The sequence below is a fragment of the Eriocheir sinensis genome, unplaced genomic scaffold, assembly GCF_024679095.1.
Source record: "Eriocheir sinensis breed Jianghai 21 unplaced genomic scaffold, ASM2467909v1 Scaffold146, whole genome shotgun sequence".
NCBI lineage: Eukaryota > Metazoa > Arthropoda > Malacostraca > Decapoda > Varunidae > Eriocheir > Eriocheir sinensis.
In genome coordinates, this window is record NW_026110806.1 from 52,031 (window position 1) to 65,000 (window position 12,970).

The following is a 12,970-nucleotide window of genomic DNA, read 5'->3' on the forward strand; positions in this document are numbered from 1 at the left end:
CAACCGCCGCGACGTCATCCACAAGCACCACGTCAGCCTTCCCGCACGGTGACTATATTTATTTTTATTGTTTTTTATTTGTTTTTCTGTCTAGGGTAATTAACGTGTTTTCTTGTATAAGAGAGAGAGAGAGAGAGAGAGAGAGAGAGAGAGAGAGAGGAAGAGTAAACAAGGTAGATAGATTGATGAATACATACATACATACATACATACACACATACATACACACATACATACATACATACATACATACATAGAGAGAGTGAGAAACAGTGAGTGAGAAAGAGAGCCATTTTCACACAAGCATACCCAAATACATTAGCGGGCCAAAAAACATCTTAAAATACAATCATCCTCATCCCCCTTATCCATAAAAACAAAATAGGGAATAACACTGAAACACACACAAACACACACAAACACACACAAACACACACAAACACACACACAAACACACACACACACACACACACACACACACACACACACACACACACACAAACACACACAAACACACACAAACACACACACACACACACACACACACACACACACACACACACACACACACACACACACACACACACACACACACACACACACACACACAAACACACACACACACACACAAACACACACACACACACACACACAAACACACACAAACACACACAAACACACACAAAAAAAATAATTATCCAACTCTGGGTCTCCTCCTCTCAACAGATCGACCGAGGCACAGACCCCATAGAACTCGGGGCAGCGCGGCGCGGCAGATGACCGAGGAACGCAGAGGTACCGGCGGAGGAGGCGGCGGCAGTGTTGGCAGCGGCGGGAATGGTGGCGGCAGCAGCAGTCAGGGGCCGCAGGTGATGTGGACTCTATTTTATTCATTTTATTTATTATTATTATTATTTATTTATTTATTTTTTTTTTTTTTACGTTCTGGCCTATGGCGCTGTTAGTTGTTTTTTTAGGGGCCTGTCATATCGTCATTTTTTTACCTTGATTTTTGCTGTTTGTCTGTCTGTCTGTCTGTCTGTCTTTATTCATCTGTTTGTCTGTTTATATTCTTTAATTTCTACTTTATTTATCTATATATCCAACTGTCTATACATCCGTCCATCTGTCTGTCTGTCTGTTCCATTCATTATCTCTGTCTGTCTTTATCCATCCATTAGTGTGTTTATATTCTTTAATTTCTGCTTTATTTATCTATCTATCCAACTGTCTATATGTCTGTCTGTCTGTCTGTTCCATTCTATATCTCTTTCTTTGTCTGTCTTTATCCATCCATTCTATATCTTCTTCATTCTCATTCATCCTTCATCTCTTCTTTCTATATCTTTCTCATCCATTCTGTATTTCTTTCTTTGTCTGTCTTTATCCATCTGTCTGTCTGTATCCTTTTATCCATACTTTATTAACCTCTATATCCATCTGTCTATATGTCTGTCTCTACCACCAGCAGCAGCTTAACCTAACCACCCCTTACCTCCCCTACAGGACTCCACCAACACAAGCGACCCACCCAGGACAGCCTAAGCCTTATGGGGCTGGTGCGGCCTCGGGGGGGACACGGACGGCGGCGGAGCAGGGGCGGGGGAGGGCGAGGAGCGGGTGGAGGAGTCATCCAGCTTGGGGGCGGCTCGATCGCTGCGCCAGATGGTGAGTGACGACAGCGCCTCCTCCTCAAGCCTAGACTCGTCCTCCTCAGCGACCTCTGGGGCTAGCCGAGCCTCGGAACGCAACACCCGACTCTCGCTCCTGTGGACGTCTCGGCTCCATCGTCTGGGGCAAGATTCCGACGGGGTGGCGACCGATGCGACTCCTAACCCATGGGAGCCCCGACCTGACCCCGCCCCCAGGCCCCCAGGGTGATGACGAACGTGGGGGTAATGAAGAGGAGGCTAGTACTGGGGTGTCAACGTCCACCCCGTCGCCGCTATCCGGGGCACGGGGCGAACGGTCAAGCCTCCATTGGGGTTACTACTTCCATCTATCCGACCGCCCTGGGATTCACGGCAGGCGACCAGGGCGGGTCAACCGGGGCAGAGAGAGAGCGGGGCCGCCGGATGATGCCCCGAGTCAGGCGAACGGAGCGGGGGCGGGGCCGGGGGTGGAGTCCAGGGATGCTGTTTATGATCCGAGTGATGCGACACAGCCCCCTCTGCCCCCCGGTCCTCCTCCTCTTCCACCTCTCCCTCCAGCCCCTCCACTGTCCCCTGTACCTCTTCTCCCCTCGCCTCCACTTCCTCCTCTCCCGCCTCTTCCGCCCTATGATCCACCGCTGCCCCCTCCCGCTCTGCCTTCTGATCCACCCACCGATCCACCATTCTCGAGACTTTCCACCCATGCCGAGCTGCCTGATCTCTATCCTACGCTGCCGCCGTCACCGCTCAGCTCCCTAGCGGATCTCTCGGCTGCTCCACATCCACATCCACCGTCGGAACGCGCACGCTCTCTCGCACGGCTCCTCTCCCTCCCCCCGCCCTCCACCCTTCTTCCACGTTCCTCCACCCCATCCTCTGTCCCTCTCTCCTCGCTCCGTAATCCCTCCCGGTCCGATGCCCCCTCCTCTTCCTCCTCCTCCTCCACCTCCTCCTCCACCAATCCACTCTCCTCCGACCGGCTCCGCTCTTCCATGGCGCGGCTTCTCTCCCGCCATCCCTGTAATTACTTCTCCAGGTCCTCCGCCTCGCACTCCGCCTCCACCCCCTGCTACTCCATCCGAAATCCATCTCATCCGCTGTTCAACACATCCCTTGACACCATTTCGGATGACGCCTCGGGATCCAGGGCGTCGTCGTCGTCGGGGCTGCTCGGGGCGATCCGCGGGGCCGACCTTCCCCCGGGGCCGTCTGCCAGGTCTCGCTCGGCCCTGGACTCGCAGATTGGGGTCCGGGTCCTCAGCAGACACATCGTTAATATAGAACAGATATGCATGTGAGTATCGGCCATTTTCTTATTATTTTCTTTATTTTTATTTATTGATTTTTATTTCTTTGTCATCATCATCGTCATTATAGAACAGATATGCATGTGAGTATCAGCCATTTCCTTACTATTTTCTTTTTTTATTTATCCATTGTTTTTATTTCTTCGGCATCGCAATTATCAATGTAAGACAGATATGCACTTTCGTCTTCTATAGGAGCACACATACACAGACGCACACTCACGCACACACATATGCATAACACCATCTCTCGTCCATACACACACACACACACACGCACACACACACTCACTCACACCCCATTCCATCACCCATATCCTCACCTGCTCCCTCCCACACACACACACACACACACACACACACACACACACACACACACACACACACACACACACACACACACACACACACATTACTATCACCCATACATACCCATTCTGCCCACACCCCACACACCCCCTCCCATTCCCCCTCTCTCTCCCCCCTCCTCCCCCCCCACCTGCCTACTCATGCCCCCCCTCTCTCCCCCTCTCCCTCAGTGCCCTGCTGGAGATCAACAACCACACCAGGGAGGAACAGATGCTTCAGCAGATCTGCCTCATGCTCAACGATATCCAGGAACAGATCCACTCTCTGCGGCTGCCCGAGGACTCCCAGGTGGTGGAGGACCTCGCCGGGGCCTTCTCCGAGACCCTGCCCACCCCGCCCAAGTTGATTCAGGTGGGTGGAGGGTGGCTTAGGGTCAGTGATAAGGCCAGTAAAAGGTCATTACTAGTGTGGAAACTAAATTATATTCTCTTTATTTATTTATTTATTTTATTTTTTTATGTGAGTGCCCAAGTTGATTCAGGTGATTGAATGGTGGCTTAGTGTCGGTGATCAGGCCAGTAAAGGTCATTGCTAACACGGAGACTAAATTACATTCTCTTAACCCGTCCGCTGCGATACCAAAGCCAAATCCATGACAGTCGCAGCGGACGGGTTGAATGGTAACATATCACGAATGACATTACTAGTGCTGAAACTTAAATTACATTCTCTCAACCCGTCCGCTGCGATACCAAAGCCAAATCCGTGGCAATCGCAGCGGACGGGTTAATTAAACGGTAACATATCGCGAGTGACGGAGGAAAGAGAAGGAGATAACACGCCACAATCTATCTATCCATAATCTATTCTCTATTCTCATTCTCGGCGACAGGAGGAGGAGGGAGGAGAGGCGCCCGTCCCCCCTCCCGACCTACCTCCTCGGCAACAGTGAGTCTAGTGGCGGGGGTGGTGGTAGCAGTGGTGGTGGTGGTGGTGGTGCAGGGGCGGCGGCAGCGGCGGCGAGCTCCCCCTTCCTGCCTAGGGTACACCAGCGCACCTCCTCGGGCTACCTGTGTCCCCGACCTACCCCGAGTTCAAGGTGGGTGTTATTCTAGTGGTTTTTCTTTTCTTTTCGTTTTATCTTATTTTCTTTATTTTTCTTCCTCTTTCTACTATTTTCCCTTTCTTCTAATTCTCTTCTTCTCTCTCTTTCCATGTTTTGTTTTACTTCTTTTAATTTATTTTCTCATTTTCTTTCATTATCTCACTATTCTCCTTTCTCCCATTTTCCTCTTTTCCTATTCACTCCTCTCCACTCCTTTCTCCTCCTCCCCTCCCTCTGCACCTCCCCCCTCTTCACCCCTTCTCCTCCCCTTCCCCTCTTCATTCCTCTTCTCCCCTCCCTCTGCACCTCCCCCCTCTTCACCCCTTCTCCCCTTCCCCTCTTCATTCCTCTTCTCCCCTCCCTCTGCACCTCCCCCCTCTTCACCCCTTCTCCTCCCCTTCCCCTCTTCATTCCTCTTCTCCCCTCCCTCTGCACCTCCCCCCTCTTCACCCCTTCTCCTCCCCTTCCCCTCTTCATTCCTCTTCTCCCCTCCCTCTGCACCTCCCCTCTTCACCTTCTCCTCCCTTCCCTCTTCATTCCTCTTCTCCCTCCCTCTGCACCTCCCCTCTTCACCCCTTCCCCTCTTCATTCCTCTTCTCCCCTCCTCTGCACCTCCCCTCTTCACCCCTTCTCCTCCCTTCCCCTCTTCATTCCTCTTCTCCCCTCCCTCTGCACCTCCCCCCTCTTCACCCCTTCTCCTCCCCTTCCCCTCTTCATTCCTCTTCTCCCCTCCCTCTGCACCTCCCCCCTCTTCACCCCTTCTCCTCCCCTTCCCCTCTTCATTCCTCTTCTCCCCTCCCTCTGCACCTCCCCCCTCTTCACCCCTTCCCCTCTTCATTCCTCTTCTCCCCTCCCTCTGCACCTCCCCTCTTCACCCTTCTCCTCCTTCCCTCTTCATTCCTCTTCTCCCTCCCTCTGCACCTCCCCTCTTCACCCCTTCTCCTCCCTTCCCCTCTTCATTCCTCTTCTCCCCTCCTCTGCACCTCCCCTCTTCACCCCTTCTCCTCCCCTTCCCTCTTCATTCCTCTTCTCCCTCCCTCTGCACCTCCCCCCTCTTCACCCCTTCTCCTCCCCTTCCCCTCTTCATTCCTCTTTTCCCCTCCCTCTGCACCTCCCCCCTCTTCACCCCTTCTCCTCCCCTTCCCCTCTTCATTCCTCTTCTCCCCTCCCTCTGCACCTCCCCCCTCTTCACCCCTTCCCCTCTTCATTCCTCTTCTCCCTCCCTCTGCACCTCCCCCCTCTTCACCCCTTCTCCCCTTCCCCTCCTCATTCCTCTTCTCCCCTCCCTCTGCACCTCCCCCCTCTTCACCCCTTCCCCTCCTCATTCCTCTTCTCCCCTCACTCCACACCTCCCCCTCTTCACCCCTTCTCCTCCCCTTCCCCTCCTCATTCCTCTTCTCCCCTCACTCCACACCTCCCCCTCTTCACTCCTCCACTTCCTCAGGTTACTCCGCACCTACCGAGGGATGTACAGCCGGGGATGTGAGGCGCGGCTACGCTCCTCCAGCTGCACATGCTTCCAGAGGGGCGGCCAGGGGTGCCTCCGCCGGCCCCCCCTCGCGCAGGTCCGACGGGGAGCAGCGTGGGGTGGTGGGGGGCACTGGGGGGGCAGTCATCGGACCCTTGCCAGCGCCGCCCCCAGACCAGGGTACGGACGAGGAGCAGCCGAGGCATATTGTTCGTATCGTCACCGGGAGCCTTTACAGACAGGCCGCCTCGGATGTCCAGGTTAGAGTGTGTGTGTGTGTTTGTGTGAGAGAGAGAGAGAGAGAGAATCCGCTGCGTGAATCAAGCGTAATTGTTAGTGTTGGTGTGTTGTGGTGACAAGTGAGTGTGTATTTGTTTTCTGAATGAGTCTGTTGTACCGCAGTCTAAAATGATCTGTTGGGGGAGGCTGTTCCAGTGGTGTATGGTGCGTGGAAAGTATGAGTGCTTGTGTGCGTCAGTGTGCGTGTGATATGTTTGGTGTGTTTGGTTGTGTGTGTTACGAGTACGCTGGCTGTTTGTGTTGTGTAAGTATGTGTATCAGTGTCAATATGAGTGTGATCTTGTACATAAGTGTAAGTCTGTGTGCGTGTCTGCGTATGTGAAGAGGTTCCATGTTTATCTAGTGTTTATCCGCGTTGTGATACCAGGCGTTCATGTGTAATTGTTTGTAATGGATGTGTGTGTGCGTGTCTGCATATGTGAAGAGGTTCCATGTTTATCTGGTGTTTATCCGCGTTGTGATACCAGGCATTCAAGTGTAATTGTTTGTAATGAATGTGTGTGTGCGTGTCTGCGTATGTGAAGAGGTTCCATGTTTATCTAGTGTTTATCCGCGTTGTGATACCAGGCGTTCAAGTGTAATTGTTTGTAATGAATGTGTGTGTGTGTGTGTCTGCATATGTGAAGAGGTTCCATGTTTATCTAGTGTTTATCCGCGTTGTGATACCAGGCATTCAAGTGTAGCTCTTTGTAATGAACCTACCCGCCTTGGTGTTGATTTGCTCTAACCTATCAATGTGTCTGTGTGTGTGTGACTAATCTAAGGGCACTCACTAGCTTAAAACAAAGGGCAAAGGTAGTACCAGGTGTTCAAGTGTAGTTTGCAGGCATTTTTATTTATTTATTTATTTATTTTTTTTTTTCAGCGGGCTTTTTCTTCCACATTTGTTAGCTTTTTGTATTCCCTTGAACTGACTCCTTTGCTGTAAAAAAAAAAATTAAATAAAAAAAAGTTTGCAATGAACCTTCCCGCCTTGGTGTTGATTTGCTCTAACCCATCAATGTATCCGTGTGTGTGTGACTAAGCTAAGAGTTACTAGTTTAAGACAAAGGGCTGAGGGCCGTGTTTTAAGACGCCATCGCTTCTCACATCAACTATTTCTAAAGGTCAAAGAGGGGATCAAACTGTTTTTCATGAGTGTTTTTTAAGGTTCATGGCACAGAAGAAGCGTCACACTACCACCAGGGTCATAAAACTACCCCTGGAAAGGCCTACAGCTCCTACGAAAGCCATGTCAAATATGTGAACTTGGGCGACGAAATGTTTTCAAACACGACCTTAAGACAAACATGAACCATTTGTCATCACACAATTCTTTACACAAACCACCTATAGGAGGATCAAGGAGCCAGCCAGGAGGACGGATCACCAACTCCATCTCCTCCACCTCCACCTCCACCTCCGCCTCCACCACCACCACCAGCAGAACCACCCAGTCAGTCACCTCCACTCAGTACAGCCACCACCACAGCCTCCACTTCTACAGCGAGCACCACCTCCTCTTCCTCCTCCTCCTCCTCTTCCTCCTCCTCCTTTTCCGAGCAAAAAACGAGTCACGGCCACGTCCCTCCACCCCGCCCGTGTAAATAGACGCCGTGCATCGCAACAAACCCGTAACCGTGATCCCGCAAGTACCACCACCTCTATTACCAAGCCTCTAGATAACTTGAAAATCCTTAGTTTCAAAGCGCGTAGCCTAAGAAACAAATTTGATGAGCTGAGATGTCTTGCTCTAACAGAAAATTTTGACATAATTGCTGTAACCGAAACATTTATCGACACCACAAATATTGATTTAAGTTCTGAATACAACATAGATGGCTACAGACTCTTCAACAAAGATCGTGTAAACCGTAGAGGCGGTGGCGTCGCCCTTTATGTCAAAAGCTATTTGCAACCCACTGACAAAACACCGGGAAACAGTAACGTTGAACATTTGTGCGTGCGAGTAAACATTGCAAAAGTCAATTTAAATATATCTGTCACCTACAGACCTCCCGGGCAATCACTCGATGACGACCTTGAAATGTACAGCGTCTTAAGGCAGTCACTTAATAACAGCGACTCACTGATATTAGGAGACTTTAACCTCCCCCATATCGACTGGGCGACACTGTCAGGTACAGAAGGCGAGTCACATAGAATGATCGAATTTCTAGAAGAAAATTATCTAAGCCAAATGGTTTCTGAGCCAACTCGACAAAATAATATACTCGACCTTGTTATAACGACCCAAGATAACCTTCTCAGTAGTGTCACGGTAGGAGAACACCTCGGTTCTTGCGATCATAAATTAGTGCGCGTCGACATTAAAGCTCAATCATCAGTGACTGAAAATAAAGTAAAGGTGCCCAATTTCAAAGAGCTAACTTCGTAGAAATCCGACAAAAACTAACAGAAATACAACTATCAGATGACGGCAACGTAGAGGAAGCCTGGCTAAGCCTTAAAAATCACTTACTCACTCAGCAGAACACATTCGTCCCCTTGTGCGAGAAGCGAATTAACACTAATAAAGCCCACCGTGGTTTAATAGCGAAATTAAACAATCAGTCAATGAGAGAAAATTGTTTTACAGGTTTAAGAAAAAACAAAGCACGCCCGAGAACATTAGACTTTATAATGATGCCAGGCGACGAGTAAAAAGACTAGTAGGTCAGGCAAAGCGTAGATATGAAGAAAATATTGCAGCCAACTGTAAAAATAACCCGAAATCTTTCTTCAGTTACATAAACAACAGAAAGGCGATCAAAAGTGGTATTGGACCTTTAACAAACAGCGACGGTGCACTAGTGACTGACAGCCAACACATTGCAAACCTCTTAAACAATTACTTTTCCTCGGTGTTTAATACTAACAGTCTTCCTCTCGCTACCACCAACACCAGTACTATTGTAAATCTCGAGCATGCATTGCCTAATTTTGAAATAACAACCGATGAAGTCCTTAAAGCTCTCCATTCACTTAAAACAAATAAAAGTCCTGGACCTGACAAAGTATATCCAACTCTGCTGAAAGAAACGAAGAGCAAAATACTCTCCTCCCTCACAACCGTATTCCATATGTCCTTGCGACAAGGCATCGTCCCTTCAGATTGGAAAAAGGCTAACGTGACACCGATTTTCAAGAAAGGAGACAAAAAAGTACCAGGTAATTACAGGCCCATTAGTCTAACTTCGGTTGTAGGTAAGCTACTTGAGGGCATAATTAGAGACAAAATTGTGAGTTACCTTGAAAGCCACTCATTGATTGGGGACTCACAACATGGCTTCCGAAACAAAAGATCCTGCCTATCAAATCTATTAACCTTTTATAACGACCTCTTCACTGTTTATGACGTAACCAAATCACTGGACGTAGTCTATCTTGATTTCCAGAAAGCGTTTGATAAAGTCCTGCATCATAAATTACTTTACAAATTAAAGCAAATAGGTATTGACGGTCAAGTAAACCAATGGATCGCGAATTGGTTGAGCAACAGACAACAAAGAGTAGTGATTGACGGATTTAACTCAGAGTGGGCGCCTGTCACTAGTGGCGTCCCTCAGGGCTCGGTCCTTGGCCCAGTGCTCTTCATTATTTACATCAACGACGTGGATGTTGGACTCAATAACCGCATTAGTAAATTTGCAGACGACACAAAGATTGGTAACTCGGTTCTCACTGACGAAGACAGGCAAAGCCTCCAAGAGGATTTGCACAAAATTTCAGCTTGGTCGGATAGATGGGAGATGCCCTTTAACGTAGACAAGTGCCAGGTCCTTCAAGTTGGAACGAGGAATAAGAAGTTCGAATACGAAATGCGCGGCGTTAAACTCAAAGCGTTCAATGCGTCAAAGACTTGGGGTCAAAATCGCATCAAACCTCACATTCCCACAGCCATTCATCGATGCAGCAAATAAAGCTAACAGAATGTTGGGCTTCATTAAAAGAAAATTTGTATTCAAGAATAAAGATGTAATACTCACGCTCTACAACAGTTTAGTCAGACCCCACTTGGAATATGCGGTACAGTTTTGGTCTCCCCACCATGCAAAGGATATTGCTAAATTAGAAGGTGTTCAGCGTCGGGCAACGAAAATGATCCCTTCCTTGTGCAACAAATCCTACGAAGAAAGGCTTTCTACCCTTAACATGTTCTCTCTTGAGAAACGTCGCCTCCGAGGAAAACTGATCGAATGTTTTAAAATGCTTAATGGTTTCACGAATGTAGACAGATCAACATTGTTTATGATCGATGACAGTCTGCGCACGAGGAACAATGGCGTAAAACTCAGATGTAGACAAGTAAATTCAGACTGCACCAAATTTTTCTTCACCAACGTTGTAGTGCGAGAATGGAATAAGCTTCCACCATCAGTGGTCCAGTGTAACACGATTGACTCCTTCAAAAATAAGCTCGACCGTCACTTCCTTCAACGTAATATTAACTAGAGTAGAAATGCAACGTTTTGGAGTCTTCTGATTAATGTAAAATCACTTAGGTTTAAGGACAGACCACCTAGTCTGGACCATGTGGTCTGTGTGGTCTGATTTTCTATGTAAATCTATGTAAATATATTGCTACTATTACTACTACTACTGCTACCACTACTACCATCATTGCCTTCTCTGGGGCTAGTAGGAGTGTGACTATTGGTTTTAGGAGTGGTGTTAGGCGACTATTTGACACCCCACATGGATAGTTTCTACTATCCCACCTATTGGTACTATTACTACTACTACTATTACTACCATCATTGCCTTCTCTGGGCCTAGTAGGAGTGTGACTATTGGTTTTAGGAGTGGTGTTAGACTAGTATTGGACACCCCACATGGATAGTTTCTGCTACCCCACCTATTGCTACTATTACTACTACTACTACTACTACTACTACTACTACTACTACTACTACTACTACTACTACTATTTGCAGGTCCCGCAAGACCCATCCTGGTGCTGTGGTCCATCTAAGTGACTGCCCTGTGGAACCTGGGAAGGTGGGTGTACTACTACTACTACTACTACTACTACTACTACTACTACTATTACTACTACTACTTCTATTACTACTACTACTACTACTACTACTACTACTACTACTATTACTACTACTACTACTATTACTACTACTACTACTACTATTACTACTACTACTACTACTACTATTACTACTACTACTACTACTACTACTACTACTACTACTACTACTACTACTACTACTACTATTACTACTTCTACTACTACTATTTCTCTCTCTCTCACCCTCTCATTGTTTAGTACGCCACACTTGGAAATGTCAAGGCATATCACCAGCTGATGTATCTTTTTAAACCTCTCAAAATGTTCACCTTTTTGTCCATATCTCGGGTGTTTTTTTAGGATTTTATTTTTGAAAACACGTAAAACTGCCTAAATGTTTTGCCTACATGTGTGTTTCATCCCCGTTTGTTTACGTTTTGGGGTTAATGTACTACGCTTGGAAACGTAAACGCACATCACTGGCTACCGCATCTTCTAGGCCTCTCGAAGTGTTTACCTTTTAGTCTGTATTTTTGGTGTTTTTTGAGTTACTTTATTTCTGAAAACATGTCGAGATGGATCAATATATTGTCTACGTTCTTGTCTTATCCCCGTTTGTTTTCGTTTGGGGGTTAATGTGCTATGCTTGGAAATGTAAACGCACATCACTGGCTACCTCATCATCTGGGCCTCTCAAAATGTTTACGTTTTTGTCTGTATCTTTGGTGTTTTTTGAGTTACTTTATTTCTGAAAACACCTTTAGATGGATCAATATTTTGTCTACGTTCTTGTCTCATCCATATTTGATTTTGTTTGGGGGTTAGTGTGCTACGCTTGGAAATGTAAACGCACATCACCGGCTGCCGCATCATCTGGGCCTCTCAAAATGTTTACGTTTTTGTCTGTATCTTTGGTGTTTTACGAGTTACTTTATTTTTGAACATACGTAAAGATGCGCCATTGTTTCCTCTATTACCCCCAATAAAGCACTAACCTCGGCGTTCCCTCGGCAGCTCCTGATTGGCTACGAGAGCGGTCAGCTTGTCTTGTGGGACTTCAAAGGGCGCACCGCTGAAGTTCGCTACCATTCTGCCGAACCACTGAGGTAAGCCGTGGTTTTTTGCCTGTATCCTCGCTGTTTCTTCAGTTATTCTGTTTCCGAAAGTGCGGTTAGGTGCGTCTGTGTTTGGTCTATGTTGGTGTTTTATTCCTGTTCATATATATGTATTGGTTATTCAGCTACGCCTGGAAATGGAAACATACAGGATTGGCTAATGTGTCTTCTTGGTGTCTCAAAATGTTTACGGTTTCGCTGATATCTTTGGTGTTTTTTTAGGTATATCAATTCCGAAAGTACTGTTAGATGCACCAATACTTTGTTTATATGTGTACAAAATCCCATTAATTTTTATCTATACATAAATCTGCTAGGCTCAAAAATGTTGGACTGCATTCACATAATTATTCTTTGATGGCTCTTAAGTTAGTCAAAGTTTTTTGCTGATATCTTTGGTGTTTTTTGAGGGATTTTAATTTTGAAAGTATTGTTAGATGCGCCAATGTTTTGTTTATATATGTACAAAATCTTATGAATTTCTATGTGGACATAAATCTGTTAGGCTCAAAAATGTTAGACCATATTCCTACTTTTAGTTTATCAATATTTTTTACTACTACTACTACTTCTGAGACCACTAATACTATCACCACACTATTTAGGAGACCCATCAACCCACTAATCGACATCCCACAACCCCTAAAACTACCACCCACCTACTACCACTACCACTACTACTACTACTACTACTACTACCACACTTGCAGGT

General features: G+C 47.0%; 1 protein-coding gene across 10 annotated transcripts in view; it reads left to right on the top strand.

Annotated features, from left to right (window-relative positions):
- The first annotated feature begins 714 nt into the window (after nucleotides 1-714).
- LOC126990128 (lysine-specific demethylase 6B-like) overlaps nucleotides 715-12,970 on the top strand; it is a 33,717-nt gene continuing 21,461 nt past the window's right edge. For 6 of the 10 annotated variants that reach the window (XR_007744032.1, XR_007744033.1, XM_050848675.1 and 3 more), the window contains exons 1-4: nucleotides 2,798-2,946; nucleotides 3,499-3,679; nucleotides 4,161-4,367; nucleotides 5,818-6,101. Coding sequence is in view for 7 of the 10 variants with exons in the window: in XM_050848675.1 (XP_050704632.1) it covers nucleotides 2,941-2,946; nucleotides 3,499-3,679; nucleotides 4,161-4,367; nucleotides 5,818-6,101 (678 nt within the window). In the remaining 3 variants the exon portion in view is untranslated. Of the gene's footprint in view, nucleotides 870-1,506; nucleotides 2,947-3,021; nucleotides 3,043-3,498; nucleotides 3,680-4,160; nucleotides 4,368-5,817; nucleotides 6,102-7,476; nucleotides 7,577-11,057; nucleotides 11,122-12,157; nucleotides 12,250-12,968 lie in introns of those variants that run through there. The other 4 variants (XR_007744031.1, XM_050848679.1, XM_050848682.1 and 1 more) reach the window with 4 other exon arrangements.